Below are 27,671 nucleotides of genomic sequence, written 5' to 3'. Positions count from 1 at the left end.
ATAAAGGGTAGGCAGAGAGAGATGTCCTGAGTTGCCGAGGGCTGATGCTCCGGGGATCCAGCTGGCTCTCCCACCCGCTCAGGTTGCGGATTAAATGAACTGGGCCAGTGGGGGATTTAAAGCTAAAATCAGGCCTTATCGTCATCGTAGCAGTCACTTGCAGCAGGTGTCTGGCTCTTAAGTGAAGGCCCCTCATGTGAGGGGTGGTATTAAATTATCTAATTGTCAAATGGATTGAGATTAAATTGCCAACCCTCTCTTCTTTTTGTCGAACAGACATTGATGACTGTTCTCCAAATAACTGTTCCCACGGGGGCACCTGCCAGGACTTGGTTAACGGATTTAAGTGCGTGTGCCCGCCCCAGTGGACGGGCAAAACGTGCCAGTTAGGTAAGAGAATTCCTGCACCGGGGCTGGCTTGATCCGAGCGATTAAGGGAGATGTGCATGTGGCCAGCGGTGCGAGTTTGCGTGCCATCGTACCAAGAAGTCATTTATTATCTAGGGTCCAGCCAGCGGGCCTGGGAGAAATAACTCGCATGCAAATGGCCTGGCTCTTTGAGGCCCTGTGGGAAAGTCGTGGGATTCCTTGAACCATGTCAATCGTCTGTCCGAGGAGTGTTCAGCTGGGTTCCAAACGGGGATGATCTCATGAGGAATGAGCTGTCTGCATTCTTTTTTGCCGCTATTAAATCCCAGCAACTAGGCTGTGCTGGGTTTTGCACAGAAGTGCCTAGTGGCTTTCTGCTGTCCTGTCGGGGGGCTAGTTGTTAACAGCAGCTGGAACATTATCAATCAGCATTCCTTATTGGAGCATGGCTAGGGGAAAGGGTTCAGATGTTCAAAGTAGTATCTCTTATTTAGCTAGCTTATTAAAATGTCTCGTTTCAGACAAACTATTGGTATGGTGTTTTTTTTGAGGGGGGAGGTGGGGTAGGACCCCATTTCTCACTGTTCATCCTCTCTGTTTCTCAGATGCAAATGAATGCGAGGCCAAACCTTGTGTAAATGCCAAATCCTGTAAGAATCTGATTGCCAGCTACTACTGTGATTGCCTCCCAGGCTGGATGGGTCAGAATTGTGACATAAGTGAGTGAGACTGTTTCAATTTTGATTTTCATGAAACTGGGGTGTTGAAGGCGTTTGCCAGCCGTACTCAGGCTCCAGGTCTAAGACTTGAGTAGTGGAAGGAAATCCTTATAGAGGGAATGTTTTTGGAGAGGGAGTGATGGGCACAGAAATGAAAACATACACGTTATCAGGCTCATTAGCTGGTAAAACGGCCGTACTCTGATAAGGGTGGCTAAAACAATGATGTGAAGTTTCAGTACCTCAGTCTGGAAGAACTAGGGAGTGTTCCCACCAATAACCTTATTTCACGGGAAGCACACAAGAAATCTGATTGGAGGTTTTTATCTGTCCTGAGCAGAGAAGGCTTTTCAATTAAGCCCAATTTCAATGTAAATTGCCCCTCCAATACAGTGACTTGTTTATTTTTTAGATATTAATGACTGCCTCGGCCAATGTCAGAATGACGCCTCCTGTCGGGTATGTAAATCTTCGCTTATATCAAAACCTTAGAGATAGACAACAAGCCTTAAGATTTATGTGACCCTGGGAAAGCTCTGTCCCTGGGAGATTTAAAAATGCAGGTGAAAAGTGCGGCTCTGGAAGTTTCACTGAGGCTCTTGTTACCCCAGCCTCCCGGGAGTCATCTTGAAGGCATGCACATAGAAATTCCTCTCTCACATTTGGAGAGGTTTGGCATCTCTTGCAGTGAATCAGCTGAACCGCAGCAGTCACGCTGAACCACTGAAGCCCTGTGTTTGTGGAGCACCTAGAAAAAAAGCATGTGTTTCTCCCCCCCTTCTCCTCCCTCCAGGATTTGGTTAATGGTTATCGCTGTATCTGTCCACCTGGCTATGCAGGCGATCACTGTGAGACAGACATCGATGAGTGTGCCAGCAACCCCTGTCTCAACGGGGGTCACTGTCAGAACGAAATCAACAGATTCCAGTGTCTGTGTCCCACTGGTTTCTCTGGAAACCTCTGTCAGGTGAGCCGGGCTAGAGCGTCCGATGGCCAAGTTTTCACAGGCAGTCTCCTCCCCCTCCCTTCCCATTCCCCGACACTGTCTGGACCCTCCTATTGACTAGGGATCTCTGCTAGACACACGCCGTGGAAGGAGGGTGATGAGTGATTTTCTTCCCGGTGTCCGGTAGCCTGTCGATTTCTCTTTGTCCGTTTCATCCCAGACCCAGCACTCTCTCTCCTTCTGCCCTGTTGTCTCAAATGCGTACCTGGACAGTCGCTAGGACACAACTGTAAATCATGCTGGGTGTTCTCCTAACAGAAGCAGACGGAAGGGTCAAATTCCTGTGGCCGCTGCCCCAGAGGAGTCATAATCACGCCTTTGTTTTACTTTGTGTCCCCCCTCCCCTGCCTCTGGTCCTCGCAGCTGGACATCGATTATTGCGAGCCCAACCCCTGCCAGAATGGTGCCCAGTGCTACAACCGTGCCAGCGACTATTTCTGCAAGTGTCCCGAGGACTATGAAGGCAAGAACTGCTCCCACCTTAAAGACCACTGCCGCACCACCCCCTGTGAAGGTACCTCCCTCCCCGCCAGGGTTCTGGCTTGTCTTCAAGGCTGCTCTCCTCTGCCCGTTCGTCACTGCCCCGTGACACTCGGAGGGAAGCCAGAACACGTGGAAACAACCTATTCAGGCCCACCAGTCGGGGGGACCATACCTGCAAGTAGCCCAGGGCAGAGAAGGGAATTCATTTAGCATCCCCGTTCTGGGGGACGCTCATGTGCAAGGCCGAGATGGATTCCTCAGGGCACCTCTGCCAGTACAACTTTCTGCCTCGGTGATATCTGCACCGTCAGGTACAGTAGCCTCGGGACACGTGTGGCCCGGAGCGTTTAGTGTGTGACCAGGGCAACTAGAAGCCCTGATTTACTTACTTTTCATTCACTTAAATTTAAACGGCCGCCTGTGGCTGCTGTGTGAGGTGGCTCAGGCTTCCAGGTTCTGTAAGTTTGTCCTGCAGCCGTAAGTGTCCTTACGTCGAGGGAAAGGCTGTTCCTCCTCCTTAGCCAGCTTCCAGCAAATTCGGTAGATGTATCAGTAGAGGGAGGATGAACAGGGCCCGCAGACACGTGGGCTCCTTGGCTCCATGGGGAGAAAACACCTAAAAAAAAAAAAAATCTTTCTGCCTGGGGTCTCGGCTTTGCCTGTCCCAGCATGACACGGCACGTTGCCAGTCTTGGCCCCCGAGGTGCTGGCTTCTTACCCTCATTAGCCGACGGGTGCCTGGCTCCAGGAGAGCAGGCGTGGCACGGGTCCTGGGCTCAGGAACACCGGGTCTTCGGGTCCCTGGCGGGGATCTGACCCCAAGTCTGTCTCGCAGTGATCGACAGCTGCACGGTGGCCATGGCCTCCAATGACACGCCTGAAGGGGTGCGCTATATTTCCTCCAATGTCTGCGGTCCCCACGGGAAGTGCAAGAGTCAGTCGGGAGGCAAATTCACCTGTGACTGTAACAAAGGCTTCACTGGAACGTACTGCCATGAAAGTAAGACCCCGCATCCTCGGGGAATGGGCCGAGGTCCCCCCAACCCTGCCCCGGCCCAGCTGGGGGGCATCTGGAATCATTTCAGGAGAGACCAGTCCAGGTTTACCATCTACGATCTAAGACTGAGGTCATGTTTAACTTACGAGATCACTGACGCCTCTCAAGTCTTCAGCACGTTTATTTTAGAATGTTCTGGAACCTTACTAGATGGGGTGGTCCTCTTTCCCTAGGAGTTTCCTCCCCACTCTCACCAAGTAGCCTAGTGCGAGGACATTAAATAAAAGGGACGGGGTGCTCTCTGGAGGCCCCTGCTTGATAAAACTGCCTGCCGGATTCAGAAACAGTCCTGACGGAGTTAAATGTTGAGGTGCCCGGTGTATTTTCTCAGGAGGGTCAGGGAAACCCATAGAACAGTGCTTGGCGGTGGCATTACTTTTCCTTCACTTACCTGTGTTTCTGTTTGTTTTTCCTTTCACAGATATTAACGACTGTGAGAGCAACCCCTGTAAAAATGGTGGCACTTGCATCGATGGTGTCAACTCCTACAAGTGTATCTGCAGTGGTGGCTGGGAGGGCGCCTACTGTGAGACCAGTGAGTCAGGGGTCCTTTGGGGACAGACAGCTCTGGGGGGTGTGGGCAGGACAGAATCCACATGGGAAGCCATTCTTCCCATGGAATGGCTGGAAATATCTGGGAGTAAGACCCCGACAATTCCTGCCCTGGGACGGCATGGCCTGGTTTTTTTTTTTTTTTTTGGCCTATTTGCATGTGTTGTTGCTGACGCCAGCCAGCAGGAAGGAACTTCTGCGGAGGAGCTTATAGAATTAGACCCTGTAATTAGGATGATAGATATCCCCGCTTGCAGGAAAAGCGATCATCTTTCTGTTTGGGTTGTCGTTTCTGCCCATCTTGACTTTAACTTCCGTGGCCTGTCGGGGGCTCCTTTATTCCTGGGAAAGGGTGACCGTGTTTAAGTCCCCAGGTGGCTCTGCTGGTTTTGAACTGGGCGTGGAAAGCAGGGGATGAGGGTGGAGAGATGCAGTTCTCAGGCGTCGTGGGGCGTGGATGGGCCTGGGAGCGTCTTCAGCCGGGCGTCTCCTCTGATTGCAGATATTAACGACTGTAGCCAGAACCCCTGCCACAACGGGGGCTCGTGTCGTGACCTGGTCAACGACTTTTACTGCGACTGTAAAAACGGGTGGAAAGGCAAGACCTGCCACTCACGTAAGTGGTGGCCGGCCGGGATCCTGCCCTGTCTTCCGTGAGCAGGGCCGGCCAGGGGCTCACGCCGGGATCTTCTCCTCCAGGTGACAGCCAGTGTGACGAGGCCACGTGCAACAATGGTGGCACCTGCTATGACGAGGGGGACGCTTTCAAGTGCATGTGTCCCGGAGGCTGGGAAGGAACGACCTGTAACATAGGTACCTTTCTGCCCTCCCTGGGCTTCGCAGGGGCCGTGGTCCTGTGAGCCTATGCCTGTTTCCCGGGACCTGGTTTCTGCCCCTCCAGACTGTTGCTGGATCCTCAGGGAGGGTGGTCCTGTCTGCTCTTATCTCGTAGCCCGAAACAGTAGCTGCCTGCCTAACCCCTGCCACAATGGGGGCACCTGTGTGGTCAACGGCGAGTCCTTCACGTGTGTCTGCAAAGAAGGCTGGGAGGGGCCCATCTGTACGCAGAGTGAGTGTTTCCCCCCCGCTTGCCACCCTGAGCTTTCTGAGGGCTGCAGGAGTCCATCCTGACACCCCCAGGGACTGGCAATGGAAACCAGAAGCAGAGCTGTTTGATGTCTGCTTCTGCATCACCTGGGTCTGTTCTAATGACTTGATGGGATGCAGCCCTGACCTGGGCATGAGAAAGTCGCCGAGGAGATAAGTGGAGACAGATGGCGTCGTGGTTCCCAGCTCCGGTCTGACCAGCAGCCTGTCTCCATCCATTCTCACACCCCCTGCCCACCCCACCCAGGGCCTCTTCCTGTGTACATGTGTCCCACGGCGAATGGGACCAAGTGTGGTGTGGGCCTGGTTCCAATTGAGCAGAGGTCTTAAGCTCCTTCTGCCGGTGTTAACGACAGCTTTATCATCTGGGTATCGTGGGAAATCACTGGTGTTTTTACTTAGGGCTAAGAAGGCCTTGCTGTTAAGTTGTCTTTGTTTTACTTTGCAGATACCAATGACTGCAGTCCTCATCCCTGGTAAGCATGGCCACCTTTTAAGCCGGCACTTGTTGGCTGTGACACGTGTGGGCATCTCCTGGGGATCTTGTTTGAAGTGCAGGTTCAGATGTGGGAGGTCTGGGGGCTGCGGCACATTCCTCCTCTCCGACAAGCTCCCAGGCGATGCCGATCTGGCTGGTCCGTGGACCACACTTGAATTAGTCAGCTTGTGTCCTCATTTAGAGCAGTGATTCTCAACCTTGGCTGCACGCGAGAATCACCCGGGGAGCATTTATAAGTTCCAGTGCCTGGGCTGCAACCGAGACCTGTGATATTAGACTCTCTGGGGGTGGGACCCAGGCATCAGTGTTTTTAAAGCTCCCAGGCAGTGGTGCGTGTGAGCAGGGGTGAGAGCCGCCGATCGTAACTGGCACGGCTACCTTTGAACTGGCAGGGAGAGTGGTGGACTGGTGGTGACCGAGGGGTCTTTGCTTTCATAGCTACAACAGTGGCACGTGCGTGGATGGAGAGAACTGGTACCGCTGTGAGTGCGCCCCCGGCTTCGCTGGGCCCGACTGCAGGATAAGTAAGGACCACCTCCGACTGGGTCTCCCCACTCCAAACCCTCAGCCTGAGAGTTTTCATCTTTAAAATAATTATGGCCATGGTTCTAAGTAGCCTTGACAAGTAACCTCCTGCCTCCAGCTGGGATTAAGATGGCCCTGGCTGGACTCTCCCTCCCAGGTACCTGCCGGCCCCTCTCTGGGGGACACAGCCCTCCTTGCTCTAGGGGAGAGAGCATCAGACACAGAATTTGGTGATTAATCTACTCTGAGGTCCTAAGGAAAGAGTGTGCCTGTCCCCGTGACTAACATGAAATTATGGGCAAGCGGACGTTGCCACAGCCATGCCGGTGGGGGACAGAGCTAAGGCCACAGAAGGGACTGGGGCTGCGGTTTCCAGGGCTTGATCAGGCCCCGGTGAAATGACTAAACAAAATGGAGGCAGGCAATGCAGTTTTTCAGGAAGTTCACAGTTTATTCTTTATTTTGAGCCTTTTCCCTACTTTTTTTACATGCCCTTTCTTTTGCCAAAAAAGGTGATAGATTAGTTGTACTTCTTTGTGTTCTTGTCCCTAAAGCATTTAAAGTTTTACTGGTCCTTGAGGTCCCCAAGTCTGGGACTTCAAGAACTACTAGATGGGGGAACTGTGTATCTGTTTCATGTTTCTGAATCGGGAGTCGGCAAATTATGGCCTGGGGGCCAAAATAAAGTTTGATTGACACACAGCCACACCCTTGTTGATGTACCATCTAGGGCTGCTTTCATGCTGCAACAGAGTTGGGCAGTCGTGACAGAGACTACATGGACTGCAAAGCCGAAACTACTTACTAGCTGACCCTTTTCAAGATCTTTGCCGGCCCTTGTTCTAAATTGTACTATCAAAGAAAAAGGAACCTCAGTTAAAAATTGCTGCTTCCCCATATGATTCTCAGCTGTTAGAAATCAGGCTAGCGGTGGTCCTTGTGGGGCAGTGACTGGAGACTTTGGGAGTACTGATGATCTGTTTATTTGGGTGCTGGTCATGTGATGAAAATGCATTAAGCTTATACTTAGAAAGCTTATCTGTGTACGTTTTTTCAGTAAAAACTTAGAAAAACATTGCTGCCTCCCACTGGGGCCTAAGCTCGAACTCCATTTTTCCTAGACATCAACGAATGCCAGTCTTCACCTTGTGCCTTCGGGGCAACCTGTGTGGATGAGATCAATGGGTACCGGTGTGTCTGCCCCCCAGGGCACAGTGGTGCTAAATGCCAGGAAGGTACGTGGGCCGGGCCCAGCTGCCCGTGTGTCCTGTGGGCTGAGCAGGCACTGCAGTCACTGTTTTGACTGTTCGTGAGTGGACAGTATGCTCAGGGAGAGAACACGGAGGGGACATCCACTTGGGACCACGGGGACGGGGAAACCTGAGGGGGGGGGGGTCCCATGAAAACAGGGTAGCTGTTGGTTTTAGCCAGCTGTTGCCACAGCTATGCTGTGTGACAACCATCCCCAATCTCCGTGCGTACAACAAGTATTGGTGTTGCTCGTGGGCACAAAGGGCAGAAGCAGAGCGATGGATGCCTCGGCTTGGGTGCCCAGGTCTGTGTGCCACCCCATCCTCCTTGGACCAGCACTGTATCCAGGGCATGTCCTTTTCCTGGCAAACGGCAGACTCTCAAGGGGCCAAGCTCACCCGGGAGAGACTCTGCTCACATCGCATCCCAACGCACTGCACTGACCAAAGCCGGTCACGTGGCAGGTGCAAAGGCCACTGGGGAAGGAGGGATGCTTGCCCATCGTGGGAGCAACTGTGTTGTCACAGGGCAAGGGGCAACAGGTGTCATCACTTCCCGACGGGCAGGGAGTGAAGAATCAGGAGAACCGTCTCCAAAAAAGGCAACTCCTCCCACTCACGAGTCTCCACCTCAGTTTCAGGGAGATCTTGCATCACCGTGGGGAGCGTGATACCTGATGGGGCCAAGTGGGACGATGACTGCAACACCTGCCAGTGCCTGGACGGGAGGATCGCCTGCTCGAAGGTAGGCGTGGCCCCAGCCGCCGGCGTTCTGGTTCTGGAACTGCCAACGAGCGTCTCCTGAGCTCTTCTCTGTCTGTCTCTGCAGGTGTGGTGTGGTCCCCGCCCTTGCTCGCTGCACAAAGGGCACAGCGAGTGCCCCAGCGGGCAGAGCTGCATCCCCATCCTGGACGCCCAGTGCTTCGTGCGCCCCTGCACTGGTGTGGGTGAGTGCCGGTCCTCCAGCCTCCAGCCCGTGAAGACCAAGTGTGCCTCCGACCCCTACTACCAGGACAACTGTGCCAACATCACGTTCACCTTCAACAAGGAGATGATGTCGCCGGTACGGAACACTTTGCTGGCTTTGGAGAGGTGGGGTGTGTCTGCCTGCCCTAAAGCAGGGGCAAGTCGAGCTCGGATCTCCTCCCCCTTAGCCTAGATTCTTGTCTTACACCAGAGCTCAGCTTCTGAATATAGCTTCACTTTCAAGCAAACAGCAGCCTTTTTTCCTTCTGCTCTTTTACATGTGTGTGAATTCAAAAATCTCGTTCTAGGGTCTCACCACAGAGCACATTTGCAGCGAATTGCGGAATTTGAATATTTTGAAGAATGTTTCTGCTGAATATTCAATCTACATAGCTTGCGAGCCTTCCCCTTCTGCAAACAATGAAATACACGTGGCCATTGTGAGTATGAGACCCATGCACGCTTAGTTGTTTGATTGCGAAGTAGCTCAGAAACTTCACTTAGCCAGTGTCCAGGTGAGCAGATATATTGAAGGAGAGCTTGACATACACGTGTGGTCAAATAATTTTGAATAAAGGTGACTGTAGAGTGTCCCTGACCCTCTGGTCTGATGAGTCTTCCTTTTCCAGTCTGCTGAAGACATCCGGGATGATGGAAACCCAATCAAGGAAATCACCGACAAAATTATAGATCTTGTTAGTAAACGAGAAGGGAACAGCTCACTGATAGCCGCCGTTGCAGAAGTGAGAGTTCAGAGGCGTCCTCTGAAGAACAGAACAGGTAGGTAGTGGGGGCGGTGGTCCCTTTCTGTGAGGACCGTCCGTCCATCTCATCAATAAGACCAATACAACTGGTGTCCAGTAAAACCGCCAGGGTGGGGAGTTACTTGATGGTTCCCTACTCAAGGATGCCCCATGTTTAACTGAGAAAACAGAGGCCGGCTGACGTGACCAAGGTCACATGGCAAAGGGCAGAGGCGGCCCTGACTTGTTCCCCTGCCTGCAAGCTGTGCTCCGGCAGGCGGGCGCCCTTCCAGGCACGCATTGTCTCTGGGTCCTGGGAAGAGCATGGCTGTGCCTTGAGCGCGTGTCTGTGCGGAGCCTGTCCTGTGCTCCAGTATCAGGGGACAGCCCGTCCTAAGCACTGAGACACGGGTTTGATAGATGGCTCGATGGCCCTGCAGGATGTCCAGGGTCCCCCGTGGATGCCCCGAGCATCACCGTTCTAGTGAAGCGACTTGCCGGGCGCAGGACCACTGGGGGCATTTGAGCCGTCCGGGCTGGGACCCTCTTTCTGATGGTTCTGAAAACCGGCTCCTCTAATGAGCTGCCTAAGTAGCCAGACTCCCCGTGACCGGCCCAGATGCTGTTCCGCACCGAGGCGGGAGCCTCTACGGGCTGCTGCTCGGCCTGGTCTCTCCAGGGATGCTGGATCTCTGAGGATGCTGGGAGGTGATGATGTGTGGTTGGGAAAGGGACTCGTCCCCACGCGCCCTTCTCAGGGACCAAGGACAGGGGAGCCGTGGGCGCGGGGCTCACGGGGGTGCCCCTGCCTTGCAGATTTCCTGGTGCCCCTGCTGAGCTCGGTCCTGACCGTGGCCTGGGTCTGCTGCCTGGTGACCGCCTTCTACTGGTGCGTGCGCAAGCGGCGGAAGCCCGGCAGCCACGCGCGCTCGGCCTCTGAGGAGAGCACCACCAACAACGTGCGGGAGCAGCTGAACCAGATCAAGAACCCCATTGAGAAGCACGGGGCCAACACGGTCCCCATCAAGGACTACGAGAACAAGAACTCCAAAATGTCCAAAATAAGGACACACAACTCGGAGGTGGAAGAGGACGACATGGACAAGCACCAGCAGAAAGCCCGCTTCGCCAGGCAGGCCACGTACACGCTGGTCGACAGAGAGGAGAAGTCCCCCCACGGCACGCCGGCCAAGCACCCGAACTGGACAAACAAACAGGACAACAGAGACCTGGAGAGCGCGCAGAGCCTGAACCGCATGGAGTACATCGTATAGCAGACGGCGGGCAGAGTCTGAGGGCGCCCGGGGTTCCTGAAGCTTCTCCAGCTGTCCTGTCGTGTTCCGGTCCCAGGCTGTCCTTGACGTAGAATCCCTGTGTTAATTTAAGTTCTGACAAGCTGGCTTACACTGGCAATGGTAGTTTCTGTGGTTGGCTGGGCAGCACTGCATCGCACAGCTATGCAAACACCAGGCCCCGGGGCCCTGGGGCCCCGCACCTGTCGGATCAGGCTCCCAGGAGAACACCCGGCCCCCCGAGGCCTCCAGCCTCCACTTCTGCCAGATGTCCCGATGGTGATGCAGTCTTAGGATCATAGTTTTTATTTATATTTATTGACTCTTGAGTTGTTTTTGTATATTGGTTTTATGATGACGTCCAAGTAGTTCTGTATTTGAAAAGTGCCTTTGCAGCTCAGAACCACAGCAACTATCACAAATGAGTTTATTATTTATTTTTTTTATTGTATTTTGTTGTTGTTGTTGGGGGAGGGGGACTTTGATGTCAGCAGTTGCTGGTAAAATGAAGAATTTAAAGAGGAAAAATGTGTCAAAAGTAGAATTTTGTATAGTTCTGTAAATAATTCTTTTTTATTAATCACTGTGTATATTTGATTTATTAACTTAATAATCAAGAGCCTTAAGACATCATTCCTTTTTATTTATATGTACGTGTTTAGAATTGAAGGTTTTTGATAGCGTTGTAAGCGTATGGCTTTATTTTTTTGACCTTATTTTCTTATTACGTGTTGCCTATAAGCCAAAATTAAGGTGTTTGAAAATAGTTTATTTTAAGACAATAGGATGGCCTTCTGTGCCTGGAATACTGGTGGAGTTTTTTTTTTTTTTTTTTTTTTTTTTTTCGTACGACGTCAGATGTTTAAAACCCCGACTGAGGCAGTTTGAGAGTTAGTCTAGAACAAGTTTTTTGTTTTTTTGGGTTTTTTTTTGCTTTAGACTTGAAAGAGACAGGCAGGTGATCTGCTACCGAGCAGTTTAAGGGAACAAGCTGAGCTATGACTAAACGTAGCCAAAACGTGAGTGGTTGAAGATCATTAAAGATATCAAATTAATTGTGTGAAGTTGGAAGCACACCAATCTTATCTTGTAAATTCTGATTTCTTTTCACCATTCGTAATGTAAGACTGAACCACTTGTAGATTTGATTTTTTGTTGTTATCTACTGCATTTAGGGAGTATTCTCATAAGCTAGTTGAATACTTGAACCGTAAAATGTCCAGAAAGGTCACTGTTTAGATTTGCCAGAGTCCACTGCCTGCCTTAAGTGAGGAAATCAAAATGCTATGACGAAATTTAAGATCAAAAAGACTTACTAAAAACTGATTTCGTTGGTTCACCGTTAAGACCGTGAAGATCCTTTGTATTGTCCTGTTAGTGTTATATGAACATAAACATACATCTTTGATGTGTTGTTCCTGGCAATAAATTTTGAAAAGTCATATTTATTAAATTTTTTTGTACGAAAACACGGACCAGTGTGGCCTCTTCTGAGCTTACGTAGTTCTGCCTGGCTCTGCCTTGTGCCTTTGCCACCGCCCTGGGTCTGTCCTGGTGACTGGGGTGTGAGAAGTAGGCTGTGCTTGACAGGGGCCCCCATCAAGAACGGAAAGCCTTTTCAGCCATAACATTCTTGAAACCCCGAGGGGCTGCTGTGAAGCTGGAGCTGTGAGCCCCATCTTGGGGGCCTAGATGCCCTTGTTATTCGACAGCAAGTGTGAATACTGCTTGAATAAACACCACTGGATTAATGGCCTGCAGTGTGGACTGAATTGTTTTGAGCACTTGCGGGAACGCCCACCGCAGTAAAAGGGTTTTAAATAGCTTGGAATTGGTGCTGGGGGATAAGGAGGGAGCCTGGAGGCTTTCTCTTTTTTTTTTCCCCCTGGCTGGTTGGATGAATGTGGATGTCCTGCCTTCACTGCAGACCACACCCTTGTGGCTTTTGTGCACCTTGTGCCTCTGGGCTGGTCTCCGCAGGAGGTGGTGGTTACAAGCTTCTGGGGTGAGGGTCCTTCTGCTCCTCACCACCTTGCTCCTAGGGAGTGCGCGAGTGGCTGGCCTCCCGTGCGCCCTTGGGGGTGCCGGGTGCCTGGCCTTCCGTGAGGTGCCAGAGCCGGGCTGCTCCTACCTCTAAAGGGCAGGTAAGCTGTGGTTATTGCTCGTGGCTGCTGGGGCCAGAGGCCAACAAGCCTGCCCCACATGGCGGGGCGGGGTGGAGGGGGGGAAGCTTTGCCTCTGGCATCTCGGCACTGAGGGATGAACCGCCAGTGACAGGCACGTGGACGGCTTCCAGCAGCTTTGAGGAGTTGCCAGGAGTTCCCTCCTCTGGTTAGGACACCATAGCTTACCCTCCTCGGAGCTGTGACACCTAGGCTGTCACCCCCCTCCAGTCTTCATAGTATAACTCCAGCTGGAGGGACAAACTGAGCGGAGGGAAAAGCTACGGGGATGTTTATCTTTCTTCATTCTTGGGAAGCTTCTCTTTCTACCAGGCTAGGAGGTGTGTCCCGATGGGCATCTTGGTTAAGAATGGATGGCGGGTTGAAGTGTCCCTGGTTCCTTGTGCACGAGCGGAGGCCACCAGGGGAATCAGTCTGGGACAGAGTTTTGGCTTGGGGAGGGAGCGCGAAGGACCTGGACTGTGACGGGTCTGGGTTTCCACGGTGTCTCCCTGTCCTGGTACGGCGCCCTCACCCCCATCACTGCTCTGCGGGGGTCGGGTCAGAGGGAGGGAGCAGTGCTTTCCTGCTACAGACCCCACGAGCAGGACAGTCTGAGTTCAAATGCTACCTTGCCCTGGTGGTTTGTAAACTTGGATTCTGCAGGACCCAGAATCCCCTGGGTAGTTGCCAAAGGCTTGTGTGCCAAGAAGAAAGTTTAATGAGCCTCTGCAATTCTTTATTCCAGGAGGGAAATGATCTTGTGATTGTTATTTTTAAGGAGACTTCTATGCAGGACACGCTGGGTAGTGGAACGGATGAGATGGTCTCATCTGGACTCGGCTCAAAGCCAGGACCTTGGTCGTTAAGGGCGGTTGTCCCCTTTCTCCAGGCCCTGGTTATCCTGGGGGCAGGAATGTGCAAAAGAAGGGACTTAGAACCTTCCCCATCCCCTGGGAATGTTCTGTGCTCTCTGTAAGCAGGCCCTGGAAAAGGAAGAATTTTCCGTCCAGAAACATGGCTAACTAGAACTCCAGCATTAGAACATATATATATACCATGAAACTCCAGGAAAGCATCAGCTCAAAGTTGGTTGCTTTAGGACGGGACACTGTCCTGGGATTCTACACCTATGTAACACGGAGTTAGTTAGAACAGGGGGGTATATCTTAACTAAAAGCCCAGTGAGACTGGGTGATGAGCAGAAGCGGAACTTGTAAGCTGGGGCGGGGGTTTCTCTTAAATGCAGAGTCCCAGGCCTGGCCCATGATTCATAAGCGGGGCCTGGGAACCTGTATTTTCAACAAGCTGTCCCCTCCTCCCCCAATCCTCCCTGGTTTAGGTACAGCAAACTTTGAGAACAGCTTCACTAACATACTAAAGTACAAGCTCTTCCATTAATTCCAAGGCTTTTCCTCCTTGTTAAACTGAATTAAGTAGTCTGGAAGCCGGTTTGTTGCTCAATTGCCACCTGACATCATTTTTAAGTAAATTAATGACACCGCCCCTTGAACAAGCTGTGGTGTAAGAGCTTCATTTTATTGGCTGATCTGAGGGGGTCAGTGAGTCAAAGTTAACTTATTTGGTAATATTTCTTAGGTAGCAAAGAGCCCAAGGAACCAGATTGTGGGTTTCCCACATTTCTGAACGGCATACACCTGTCGACCCCAAAGTGAGCAAGTGTGCGGCTAAAAACCAGTTGCCTTTAAAGAGAAAAAAAGAAAAAGTCCCACCGGCCTGCAGAGGTTTGCAACTTGGGCTGAGCAAAGTTCCAGCAAAGTTTCCGCTTCGACGGCGGCTTTCTTTCTTGCCTCTACTGGGAATGAGAAACAGGAGTTCAGAGGTTCCCGGGCTGGGAAGACACACAAGTACTGGGTTATGGGAAGTCTCCTCCTGCTAATGTGTATTTGTACTTTGTAAACTCTGATTCATCTGAGCATTGAAACAGAAATCTGCTTCCTGAGGTTCTGTTTTTAAATAGATAGTTTGCAAAAACAACAATTATTTTTCTTAACATTTTTTTTTTCCATCCCACAAGCAGCTAAACATGCCGGCTCGGGCTATGTCAGGCTCCAACTATGCCAGCAGACAGCTTGGTCATCAGAGGTAGGAGGGTGCCCCGAGGCCGTTCTGTGGGGTTCTGGCCCCAGAAGTCTTAAAAACAAAGTTTAGAAACCATTAGGGCAATCGTGTTGTGTCACTTTAAGTCCATGAGATATTCCTGGGTCTATTAAGAATAACGAATTTCCCTTTGTGAACAACTGCCTTCTGATGGTGGTTAAAAGTAAGGGCAAGTGGGGGTGATGCTCGCAGGGCTGTGGGTACCGCTGCCTGGCACAGACGGGCCTGCACACCTGCATGGCACCCTCTGAGATCGTGTCACGAGGGTGCGGCTCCCTGGCTTTGGACATGAATTCTACCTGTGTCACTTGCTCCCGCATGCCAGGCACAGCCTCCTGGCTTACAGTGTGTTTCTTTCAAGTCCCAGGCGGCTTTTACAAGTCTTAAATTCTGTATCATTATGCACGGGCCCAGTATTAACCTGTGATATGAAAGTTGGGGAAATTAACTTGGAGAGTAAAGGCTCTTAAACCCAATGAGAACCTTGAATCGAGGCCTCCCCGCCGTCCCGCCCCGCCCCCTGCAACTGTCCACATCAGGACACCCAAGGGTTGAATTACGCCGAGAGCAAAAGCAGATGCCAGTAACATGAAAGTAACAGCTTTGTTTCAAAGAGAAGCTCTTCTGGCAGGGACAGTGGGGCTCCTCCACGATCCCCAGGGGAACACAAGTTAGCAGCTGGCTTCCTAATGACTACTCAGCACCCAGACGGGTTGGCCCTTGGCTCTGTTTTGCACCTGAAGAGTGAAAAGCTGCTTTCCTTCATCCTTTCTGAGAAATGTGCAGTTGAAAAGCCTTCATTGGAGACTCGCCGGGTATTAATGCACTCGGTGACCTTACCAGTGAAAGGATCCATCCCTCCTTACTTTCCCAGAAGGGGAAGCTGAGGCCTAGAGAGGATCAGGGACCTGTCCCAGGCCACACAGAGTTAGCAACAGCCAGGACTAGAACCTGGGGCTCCTGCTAGCTGGGCTGCTGCGTTTTCTGCGTCTTCCGGGGATTTGCCAGGTTTATGTCCAGATCCTGCCCTGGATGTGAGTTTCAAAGGTAAAGAATTGGGAGATCAGCAATTAACAAAAAGGGAGGCTGCAGGAAGCTGCTGTAAAGACAGTGGCGTTGATCTGAGCTGTGCCTCCTCCGGGCTTTGCCTAGAAAGTGACATCTTTATAAATCCGTGAGCAACAGATATTTTCCAAACCAAAGGCAGATGAAGACGCATCCCTTCGGAGGTGATTTCCTTGTTCTTGGGCAGCTTCACATGTCCTTTTTAGTTTCTGCTTCATAGAATTAGAAGATGAATCGCAGGAAAGGAGGCTCAGAAAGGAAAGCAAGTGACAGCCCCCTATATCCTACTCCTCCCTGTGCGTTGCACACACGTGCACGCCCTTCCACAGGGGTTTTCAGGATGATCACGACGCTCTCAGTGTCTGAGGCAGTTGGGAGGGTGCCGGCCAGTGTCAGGTGATTTGCAATTACAACAGGCCTCCTCTCACACCCCCTAACCACGCTTGCCTCCTGGGCAGGCTACGTCCAGGTTACGGAGCAAAAAGCCCCTGAGCAGCTAAAAAGATGAAAAGCCAAGGCAGTTGAACATGATGCCACGCCACGACGGGGTGCAGCCACGCCATGACGGGGTGCAGCGGGGCTGGCACAGACGCACCTGGGAGTTTCTGGAACCGCCCGTGGGCCGCTCTGCCTCTTCCACCAACACCTGTGCTCTCCCCACCCGCCGAGGAGGGATGGGAGCGGGTCCCACATCTCTAACCTGTTTGTCATGTTGGGGAGGCCAGAATTAGGCGTAGTATGCTAAAGTTTCCTATGCGCTGAGGCACCAGCGCCGACCAATTCGGGAAAACTCCATCCTGGGGACAGAAATGTCACCCCTCCAAGTTCAGGACATGGACAACCAGATACACTCAGGGGCTCTCTGGCTCGGCAGGGATGGTTTTTGGAAGTGTTTTTGAAAGAATCCAAGGCACAAAACAGAAAGGAAGGGCACAAATGTGAAACAGCTACAGTTTTGCACAAAACTAAGGACATGGTGGCTGAGATGTGAAGCAAAGGGAGTGGGAGGGGCGAGTCAGGCCTCCCCACCCGCTCTGCCCTCCCAGCACCCAAGGCCGGTAACTCGGCCTTTGCTTCCTGTGCATTCTCGGTCCAACACTCAACAAAAGAGGCCCTGAACAGCATGTAAATTGATGCAGCCACTATGGAAGACAGTCTGGAGGTTCCTTAAAAAACTAAAAGTAGAGCTAACCATATGATCCAGCAATCTTACTCCTGGGCATACATCTGGAAAAGATGAAAACTCTAATTCGAAAAGATACATGCACCTAAATGTTCATAGCAGCACTATTTACAACATCCAAGACATGGAAGCAACCTAAGTGTCCAACAGATGAATGGATAAAGCAGACATGGTGTATATATATGCAATGGAATATTACTCAGCCACAAAAAAGAATGAAATATTGTCATTTGCAGCAACATGGATGGACCTAGAGATTATCACACTAAGTGAAATAAGTCAGACAGAGAAAGACAACTATCATATGATATCACTTATATGTGAAATCTAAAAAAAAATAATACAAATCAACTTATTTGCAAAACAGAAACAGACTCACAGACATAGAAAAGAAACTTATGGTTATTAAAGGCGAAAGGGAAGAGGGAGGGATAAATTAGGAGTATACGATTAAAAGATACATACCACTATATATAAAATAGATAAACAACAAGGATTTACCGTATAGCACAGGGAACTATATTCAATATCTTGTAATAACCTATAATGGAAAAGCATCTGAAGCTGTACACCTGAAACTAACACAATATTATAAGTCAACTATAGTTCAATTTAAATAGATAGAAAGGCCCAAACATCTCCTCCTGGGTGCTCTGCCTCCAACTGGGCCTGTCACTTTCACCTTCTCGGGCACAGGGCCAGGCTGAGCACTGAGCCGTCAGGGGCCTGCACTCTGAAGTCGCACTTCTTGATTCCCCTGCAGCTATTCCTTCCCAACTCCTGGCGTTAGTATTTTCTGCCTGGGTGGCGTGAGGCACACACTAGAGCGGCCCAACAGCAATTTCTGGGCTTTGGGTTTGGACAGGCCTGGATTCTAGGCTCTGCCACTTACCAACTCGGGGAAAGTTTCCAAAATTCTCTGTGCCTCAGTTTCCCCAACTGTGAAATGGTGATAAGAAAGGTGTGCCACTGTTAGTATTAATGAAAAAGGGCCGCAGGAAGAAAGAACGCTGCTCTCAGTATTTCTCTTAGCATCCCATGAGACCAGAGAGTCCATTAAAAGATGAAGGAATCCAGCTAGATTTCAGTGACAGCCTCCGCTCTCACCATTGAACTGGGCCCCTGTCAGAGAAAAGCCAAGGGCTGCTGGATCTGGTGGTAGATGGCTCCCAAAGACTCCTGGTCCCTGGTTCTTTGACCAAACCCTAATCTAAGTCCTACTGTGAAGGGATTTTTCAGACCTAATTAAAGTCCCAAATTCAGTTAGCCTTAAAATATGGAGATTATCCCAGTGGGGCTGACCTAATCACAGGAGCTTTAAAAGCAGGGAGTTTTCTCAGGCTGGTCACAGAAGGAGAAGTCAGAGAGATTCAAAATATGAAAGAGATTCAGCACAAGGGGTTTCTCCATTACTGAGATGGAGGGGTAGGCATGTGGCAAGGTCCTGAGAATAGCCAGGAGATGCTGAGCAAACCCCCCGGCCAACCACCAGCAGGACCCCAGGGCTCTTAGTCTCACAGCTGCCAACAACCCAAAGGAGCCTGGAAGTGGGTCTTTCACTAGTCGAGCCTCCAGATGAGGACACAGCCCAGCTGACACCTTGATTCCAGCCTTCTGAGACCCAAAGCGGAGGACCCAGCTAAAAGGTGTCAGGAACCGAGATAATAACTATGTGTTGTTTGAAGCTGCTAGTTTGTGGTAATTTGTTACGCAGCAACAGCAAACCAATGCAGGCCTCTTGTAAAGGGGATGGCACCAGGCTGTGTCTGGTGTGGGTGCTATACCGTATTTGGTTCTGACTGTATAAATCGTGGACTTTTTCCTGGATCAGTTCAGTGTCTGCTACCAGTGTTGCAGATAGAAAAGCTCATTTAAGACAAGAATAAACTACAGGATCACAAAAAATCTTGGTGCCCAATTAAATTCTACAACAGTGTGTGGTCTGAGAATGTAGATGACTCGCTATAGCCTCTAAACCATACTAATAGAACATAGTTCTTCCATATCCATCCTCTTCACTGTTTTATAAGATTAAGGCCAAACAAGGTAAGCTCAGGTGCCTGGCCTTGCAGGACTCCAGGACACACCGTCTTGGGCCAGTTTTCTCTCATGAAACGTGATAATGTCTGACTCCTGTTTCCTTGCTGATGCTTTCAGTGGACTGGACGTCTCAGGATCACTTCGTAATGCCTTCCCCTGTAGGGATATTCCTTCCCTGGCTGTCCTCACTGAGCTGTGACCCTCTCCTCTGCACTGAAAGGGGCTAAATGTCGAGCCCAACTTTCTCTCCCACCATCTCCTCTCTCCTCAGTTTGTGCTCTGATGGTGGGCGCTGGCCTGGGTGGGCATGCAAAGCCAGTGGCAGAAAGTGAAGATTCTCTCAAGTATGGTGCGCTTTTCTAAAACATTACTAGGACCTAGAATTAGACCTTACGAACATGAGGAACAACAGCCAGAGTCGTTTCTACAACCAGGACCCAGAACTTGCGATTTGATAAACTGGTACCGAGAAACACTGTCTTCAAGAGAAAGGAAGGCCAATTTGATGTAGAAAATTCACAGACGAACTGAGAGTCTGCTTGTCTTTGAGCCTGTACAGAGACTTCAGGTGAGATCCAGAAGGTTCTTCCAGCTGGAGATTCTTATTAGCATCAAAACAAGAACTCCAACAGCACACCCCCTGCAGTTCTGACACAGAGAGCACTTCTTCCCACTGGAGAGCTACCTGAGGATGCTTTTCTAGCTGCCCCGGGCTCTGCCCAGGTAGGCTCCACCCTGCTCTACAGGTCGCTGAGCTGAGCAGGAGGCGCTAGGGAAAGGCTCACAGGCAAGCATTTTAAGGAGAATATATTACACAAAGCAAAGCAGGGTTGCTGTTTCACAAGCCCCCATTCGCGCTGACATCATTTTGGGAAGGTCTTCCAGGCCCCTCCCACCGGGACACATCCCAAACGCACAGCCCGTGTGTCACGTCAGGCCTGGAGGTCGCCCTAATTTACCATTCCCCCTCCTCCCACCAACAACAGGAACGGATGGGCTGGTCTTAGTCCTCCCAGGCACCCACAGTGGGTTTGGGAAAGAGCCCTCCACATTCTTCTCACCAGCTGAGCATGTGAAGGAGGAACTGAAAAGGCCTTAGGAGCCACTGGGCCCAGAAAAACCCCCTAGCCAATCCATCACCTGCCTCCTCTGGAGAAGGGTCTGCCTGTCCATCCTGCAAATCCAGGGGCACGTGGAGAGAGGGGTGTGAGGCAGTGGGGGAAGTGAGGGCTGAGGCTGTGTCCCGGAGTGTGTGTGTGTCCGTGTGTTTCCACCAGTGTGTGTATCCATGTGTGTGTGTCCGTGTGTGCGTCGATATGTGTACGTGTCCGTGTGTATGTCTATGAGTGCGTGTGTCCACAAGTGTGTGTCTGTGTGTGTCCGTGAGTGTGTGCGTCGATGTGTGTGTCTAAGTGCAGAGACAGGACTGGTAACAGAAGAACAGGCAAGAGGGCGTGGGAGACTGGGCCCTTATTTATAAAAGCTCTTCTGCCCTGAAGCAAGTCAAACTCCCTGCTGAGAAGCTGCTTTTTCTTCCTCCCTTTTGAGTCTTCTTGCTGAACTGACCTCTCCCCCACAGAGGTCAGGGCTCTGCTCACCCTGGGCACCTCGCCTTCTGGGGCTGGATCGCCTTGGAAGCCCACAGAGGAGAGAATTCTTCAGCTCTAATTTCTGAGAGAAAAAGCTATAGTAAATCTCGTGAAGAAGCTGTTTTGTTTTTTTTTTTAAAGAAATATATGCACGTTATGAACTTTGGGGAACTGTGGAAAGAACAGAAAGCAAACATGAAAGCTGTACATCACCGGAGTCTCCTCCCACAGCCTGCTTCACCACCTAAAATAAATCAGTGTGGGTAATGAATGAGGTTTTAAGAAATGTAACTGAACTTAAAATACAAGGTCAGCATCTCATCCTAGGTAATCCTTTAGAGGATGAGAAATTCTCCTGATTTTCCCACAGGGTTATTTCAGATGCGCTTTCTGAGCCAAACTATTTTAAAAGCGTTCTTTCTTCCACTACCCTGCCAAATGTGAACTTGAGATTCACACGCACTTTTCGAGAGCTTATTAACGATATTAATGATCGTGGATCAAAGGCAAACCCCAGACAATTATTTAGGTGCTTTAAAAACTCATCTTCTGTACGAGGGTAACAATTTCTCAGTGCTGGCAAAGATGAAGGTAGCCTCATGTGTCGGGTCTAAAGCAGCGGAAGTAACGTAGGGGGCCTCCGGGAGAAAAGAGAACACGTCCCTTGTAGGATTAAAACTTACGCCTATTGATACCTTGTCACCTAAGCCCTTCCCATTTGTTTGAAAGTAGGCCCATTTCTCATTTGCAGAAAGCCTCTCTTCTAAAGGATACTCAGCTCTTCGCAGACCCTGCCTCTTTTAACATCCAGTTAAACACACTCAAACCTCCACCGCCACTTTTATTTATTTTTTGGCCACATCTCACGGCTTGCAGGATCTTAGTTCCCCAACCAGGGGTCCAACCCGTGACCCCTGCAGTGGAAGCGCGGAGTCTTAACCACTGAATGGCCAGGGAAGTCCCTACCCCCGCTTTTAAACAATAGTTCTTAACTATGGCATCTCATGAGAACTTGAGGAGCTTTTAAAACTGCCAATGCCTAGGCCAATAGAAGCTACCCAGGTAATTCCAATTTCAGTGTAAAGAACCCATTTTTAAACGGATGGTGAAATTAATACACGGAGTGGTACACTTACCTCGGGGCTCTATGGAGCCAAGTGTCGTACTTAAACTATCAGAGATTATTTGACAGATGAAGAAACTGAGGCCCGGGAGGTTAAGTGACTTGTCCCCAAATACACGAACCAATTGGTGGTAAAACAGCAGGGCTGTCAGCAGCACCAGGCAGGGCAGGGCAGCTTTCCTGGGCCGGCCACACGGCACCCATGACCAAAACGGCAAGAAGAAATGGGCTTTGCTTTGTTGAGTGCAGCGGTTCTCAGCATTTCACGTACAGCTTTCAGATGTATCATTCCAACCTGATATTGAAATGTTTCTGAAAAATTATGTACAGGATCTGAGGGGAAATATATTTACAAGCAACCAGAGAGGCCTGGGATCCTGTCATAAAAGGCAGTGCAGAGAAAGAGTCAGCCCAGGGCTTCATTCGGTGCTGAACTAGGACTAAATTCACTTCGAAAATGGAAATGAATCCACTTGGGAAATGTCAAGATTCTCTGGAAAGGAGTCAAGGTCACATACTTTAACCCCTCACGAGAGGAGTCTATCTTGGCTCACAACTGGGAGCAGAAGCGGTAACATAGCTGCAGTGTAGAGACCACCCCAAGTCTTACGGGCCAATTTAATCACAACATCCCGCACAGGATGTTCCAGACCTAAATCTTTAGGGCCAGTGGTTCAAATGAAGAGCCCCTTTGATTATTTTAACACAGTCTTCAAAACCTCAGAATTGCTTCAAGGCGGAAAAAGTCTCCAACCAATAGAACATAATTTTATAAATAGCATGTTCAGAAAAGGGCATTTTGAATGTATATTCCTTGGGGTTAATTCACTCGCTTTAAAGAAAAGTGACATACACTAATTTACTTTTTTAAAACAATTTTACTTTTTATTCATAAAACAGGCTCATTTACGCTACATACTAGTTTCATCCCCTAGGCATGCACAACTATTTAAACTATTTTAGCAGTTTAAACAAAACAAATGAGAGGATAAGGCTAATGGGAGAAGGGAGCTCTCCTGGTGATGTCTGCAGTGTTTGGCTTCCTACCTTGACTGAAGAAAGTTTATTCTGGGGATCTGTCAAATCCATACCTTTAGTTGCCTGGTCAGGTGCTTGGGGATCAAATGTATGGTTTCACTGATTTTTGTTTAATTAACAAGATTTTTGATAAGTAACTGTAACAGCAATCATCAGGTAATATCATGCTGCATAATACAACTTATGTGATTAAATTCAACCCCGGTACTGAGCAGTTCTCGACAATTAAAGGCAATAATTTCATCCACTCAAGTTCCCTCTGTTAAGCTACACGTTGACATGTATTTGTTCCTTGCCTTGTTAAGTAAACAAAGAAACCAAATTAGAGGGAGTTCTGCAGATTTCTGAGAATTTAATTGCATCAAGAATTGTAATACCAATGATATACATGGTTAGACTTCTGCCCTGATTTTCTGAATTAACTTCATTTTACAACGCTTAATTTATTTTGTACCAAGGAAGACTTTAAACTGTTTAACAGAAATCAGCTTAACTTTGATTTCTTACTTGTTGCAACGCGTTTCAATTCATTTGTGTTTCAATAACAACGTTTGAAGTCTCTTGTCTTGACAAACCAAGCGTGGAAATTTCCTCATAAGAGAAAAGAAGAAATTAAAAGGATTTCCATACTCAAGCCACAGCACAGCACACTGAATAGAGAGGTTTTGGCTCTTAGGAAAGCCAAAGGAAGGCCACTCACCAGAATTTTGTGGAGATATTACAGTGGGTCCTGCCAAGAAGGAATTCAAGGAAACTGGGAACGGCCACACCGTGATCCCAGGCCACTCTCTTGGGTACAGAGGTTTCCTTCCCTTACGTGCTCTGCTCTCTCTGAGCTCTTTCTGAAATCAAAAGCCACTGATAGGCACAACAATTCATGCTAAAGTCCAAACATGACACTGAGAGCAAACAAATTAACTGTGATCCCATTGTTGTCCCCAAGATATACCCTGAGATATCTCATTCAGAAAGAAGCTATATTCTCCAAAAATCAAAATACAGAGAGTTTTTGTGACTCTTGCTTTTTATAAAATGAAATACATTTTTCCTATTTTTTTCATTTAAAATAAGTGAGCACAAAAGCTGCAGCATTTACTCCTCTCTCCCCAAACGTTTGCTCCTTTGCAGTTAGCAATTTATATGCATATCTGGATGACAGTTAACCTCCAGAGGCAAAGAAAAGAAAAATGTGTAAGAAAAGTCACACTGACTGTTCTCAGACATTTGTGGACATTAAAAAAAAAAAAAACAACCAACACCAATCTATTAAAAAGTCATTTGAAAGCACTTGGAGGTGACATAGAAGCCATGACATCGAGAAAGTTAGGGAGTTCAAAGTTATAACATTAATCAAATTGGATCCATATTTCTTCCAAGCATCAGACTTACGGGAACTTGACTATACATTTAATTTGCTTTATTAAGTAAGTGGTTGAAGAACTTATTCTTTTTAACTAAGAATACTGACAAGGTCTCAGATTTTCAGATGCTGGAAATTATTAAGATTATTAAGAATATCAAAACACACCCACTTCTGGCAGTAGAGAACCAACTCTTCATTTCCCACCTAATAAGCAACAAAAAAAACCTGGCAGCCCTTTTCCACTCCGTACTTCCAAATATCCAAAGAATCAAAGCACCACTCAAGTAACAAGAGATCCAGGGGTGTTTCAGACATGTGGAAGGAAAATGCTTAAAGGTGAAATTCCTCAAACACATGCCCTATTGCGGAAGCAGAGAGCTGTTCCCTCTGTTAATCCTGATAAAAATCCCATGTACATGATGGCTGTGAGAAAGACCCTATCTATCTACGGCCAAAGGTGCTATTTTCCCTCTAGATCACAGTCATTGTTACGTCCACAAATACACCAAACTCTAAAACAAGACTTTTCTTGAAGGACGATCACTAAGCATGTTAAGTATTGGCTTTAACCACCAGGCCTAGGTTAACTAATGAAATAAAAACTCAATAAAAACTTTCTCTGGTGCCTCCAGTTCAAATATCTCCTAGTTCTGGGGTAGGCAGCAGCTATTGGAATGGCTCTTTTTAATTCCAGACTCTTCCAGGGAGCTCATTGTTTCTTGGCCTATTCCCTGAGTTACTATTTGTGCCCTCTCTGCTTAAACTGTTCCAGTAATTGTTTAAGGAGATTCAATGACACACTGTGGTTCTGTCTTTAGTGAAGCGCACACCGAGAATAGCATCGCTCTAAGAGAGGGGCCCAGGATGGGCCATGTTCTACCACCTTCTCAGGAGGTTTCCACCCTGTGTAGTCTGCCCCTATTGGAGGAGCAGAATCTGCTCCACTGTGGTTGGTATTCTGTTGGGCTCCCTCTCCTATAGAATCCTGTGACTGGAATCACCTGGGGCAGGAAAAAAGCTAAGTGGGAAGAGGAAGGGGCATCAGTGGGCGGGGCCATGTTCCTGGTGGGGGTGGTGAGGCTGGGACCATAGGAAGGGAACAGGCTACCAGGAGAGTCTGGAACATCAAAGGCCTAGCACCTGTATCCACGGCCAGGTATGGCAAGCAAGACTTAGCTTCATGACGCAAAATGATGCCATGAAATATGGTTGCCTCTTAATGAGCCTTGCCCTGCAATCTAAGAGGGGAAAGGAGAGTGGGGAAGGACACAATGAGCTGGGAGAAACCACTAATTAATCTTAAGCATGAACTTACACTGTGTCTACTTCCATATTCTTTTATATTGTTGGGTTTTTTCTGGGTTATTTTTTGCTAACTCCTACACTTTGGGGAATATACTTGATTTTCCTTGTTACTAGGGAGGTACTACTTCAAAGCACCACCCAATGTTGAGCAGGAAAAAAGATACATTTGATGGGTGGCCTTTGCATATGGTTTCTTCCTTATTTTAGAATGAAACTGGGTAAGAAAATCTACTGTAGGTGTCCATCCAAAATAAGTCATTGCTATGATTCACTATGTGACATTTCAGCAAGCCCACTGGGGACAACAGTGGGTGATACTGCAAATGGAAGGCTCCTGGTTTGAAATTTAAACTGCCTGTGAAGCCTTCCAAGTGGAAAACTGCAAACTCTGGCCGCTGAGTTCCACTTGGGTTCTGGTCTGTCCTGAACTTAAACCAGAATCTTAGAGGTGGCGGCAAGGGCAGGGACATGCCTGAGCTACAAGCAAGAACAAGCTTCTCCCACATCTTCCCCTAATGTTGGGCTGAATTGTATGTAAATGTCCTGCAACTCTTAGGATAAAGTCACAGCTCCCTGGGCTCTGTGGCCGCCCTGCTTAAGAAGCTGGGAACACAGTGACTCATACACTGAACCCAGGTGCTTTACAGGTTTGAGGGAGCATGATGGGTGCATGTCCACACGTGGGCCCCTGCTGATGCGCTGGAGGCCAGAATTGCCAGGCTGGAGGAGATCAACGCTAGGGAGTCTCCAATTAACCCGGTGGTTCTCGAACGTGGGCAGGTTTCAGAATCCCCCCAGAGTTTCTCATTCTGTAGGTCTGGGTGGGACCCAGGCTGTGCATTTCTTCCACAGATTCAGACCATGATGCTGGTGCCACAGGCAGATAGTGTGAACCGCTAGCCTGTTCCTCCACTGCTGCCCTCCTCAGGCTGAAGGGCAGGAGAACTGACCAGCAGCACCGTGGCCCGTCGTGTGGTCCGTACAGGGATGTGACAAGGAGGCACAAGATTGGTTTCTTCATGCGGTTCCTCCATGGACACTGTCACTGCCAACAAAGCGAGTGGCTATTTATCATTAAAGTAAATTTCTGAAGACAGTTATAAAGTGTGAATGAGAAAGTAGCAATGCTGTCAGAACAAGCATGTAGGCTCCTGGAGGCCACTGCTTTGAAAGCTGACCCCAACGCAGGTATATATTTTCTATTTGAAACAATCATCCGAATTCCTTTAAAATCACGGCATCTAGACACACTGCTCGTTTGTCACAGGCTTGGCCACTATTTCCTCAACTACGAGTTTGCAATCTTCTTCCGTAAGTTAGTGGCCTCTTTCGTACTTCTTTCTTTTCTTGCTTGGGCTGCCCTGAGTCGTAGCTAATCTTTCAGTGTTTGTGGCTGAGCCGGTTTGCCGTGCCTGCCCTGGCTTATTTTTCATAAGATGTCTGGAGGAGAGATTTTCCAAAGCATGCAACTCTTCATTAGACGCGGTTTCTGCCAAATCTCGTTTCAAAAGTAACCCCGGATCTGACAGCTCCGAAGTTGGCAAAACCTTGACAGCTTTGCTTTTTTTCCACTATTATTTCCCTCGGGACTAATCGATCACTTCCAAGAGAAGCTCTCTTGCGGTGGTCAGCGTCTTCCACAGAGCCGCGGCTCCTGCGTTTCTGTTGCGCTCCGGCCCCTCGTGGACTTTGTTTTGGACCCGGCGATGCTGACTCACAGCTACAGACGGGGCTCCCGCGAGGAAGCCCCGTCTCTAACCGCGCCCCAGGATGAGGTTTCTGCTGGCTGCTGGTGCCTGCTGGCGGGGGCTGATGAACTCTCTCCAGCTTCGGAACAGGAAGCCACCGGTGGCTCTCAGCTGCGTTTATGAAAGCCTTCGCCTGTCCCGCAGCCGGGGGACTGGATGGGGCCTCGCTGTCCCCCCTCTTCCGTGCTACCTCTGCAATCACTGAGCCACTGGATGTTCCCACACTGTTCCTGCTGCTCCGTGATCTGCTCACGACGCTCCTTTTTGTTTCAGTTCTGTTCACACTAAAACAAAGAAAGATTTTTTGGTTTTGTAAAGCTGTAATGGCCAGGTTTCCTCCAGATCCCCCTTGTCACACTTCTTACA

The 27,671-nt window shown here is 49.3% G+C and overlaps 2 protein-coding genes across 5 annotated transcripts in view; one reads left to right on the top strand and one right to left on the bottom strand.

Moving 5' to 3' along the window:
- JAG1 (jagged canonical Notch ligand 1) overlaps positions 1–12,322 on the top strand; it is a 35,372-nt gene extending 23,050 nt beyond the window's left edge. Inside the window, exons 9-26 of one of the 4 annotated variants that reach the window (XM_082428201.1) lie at positions 277–390; positions 975–1,088; positions 1,501–1,547; positions 1,882–2,055; positions 2,458–2,608; positions 3,413–3,577; positions 4,056–4,169; positions 4,689–4,802; positions 4,886–4,999; positions 5,139–5,255; positions 5,742–5,769; positions 6,231–6,316; positions 7,439–7,552; positions 8,203–8,312; positions 8,397–8,630; positions 8,842–8,973; positions 9,163–9,313; positions 10,093–12,322. In XM_082428201.1, coding sequence (XP_082284327.1) covers positions 277–390; positions 975–1,088; positions 1,501–1,547; positions 1,882–2,055; positions 2,458–2,608; positions 3,413–3,577; positions 4,056–4,169; positions 4,689–4,802; positions 4,886–4,999; positions 5,139–5,255; positions 5,742–5,769; positions 6,231–6,316; positions 7,439–7,552; positions 8,203–8,312; positions 8,397–8,630; positions 8,842–8,973; positions 9,163–9,313; positions 10,093–10,550 — 2,537 coding nt within the window. In that variant the 3' untranslated portion in view covers positions 10,551–12,322. The remainder of the gene's footprint in view (positions 1–276; positions 391–974; positions 1,089–1,500; positions 1,548–1,881; positions 2,056–2,457; positions 2,609–3,412; positions 3,578–4,055; positions 4,170–4,688; positions 4,803–4,885; positions 5,000–5,138; positions 5,256–5,741; positions 5,770–6,230; positions 6,317–7,438; positions 7,553–8,202; positions 8,313–8,396; positions 8,631–8,841; positions 8,974–9,162; positions 9,314–10,092) is intronic. The other 3 variants (XM_082428203.1, XM_082428202.1, XM_082428204.1) reach the window with 3 other exon arrangements.
- Positions 12,323–22,709: 10,387 nt separating this feature from the next.
- Positions 22,710–27,671, bottom strand: part of SLX4IP (SLX4 interacting protein) — a 72,775-nt gene continuing 67,813 nt past the window's right edge. Inside the window, 2 exon segments of the mRNA XM_082428229.1 lie at positions 22,710–27,122; positions 27,124–27,589. Coding sequence (XP_082284355.1) covers positions 26,874–27,122; positions 27,124–27,589 — 715 coding nt within the window. The 3' untranslated portion in view covers positions 22,710–26,873.

Source organism: Balaenoptera physalus, assembly GCF_965194825.1.
Source record: "Balaenoptera physalus genome assembly, chromosome: 16".
Lineage (NCBI taxonomy): Eukaryota > Metazoa > Chordata > Mammalia > Artiodactyla > Balaenopteridae > Balaenoptera > Balaenoptera physalus.
This window is presented reverse-complemented; position numbering and strand designations above follow the sequence as displayed.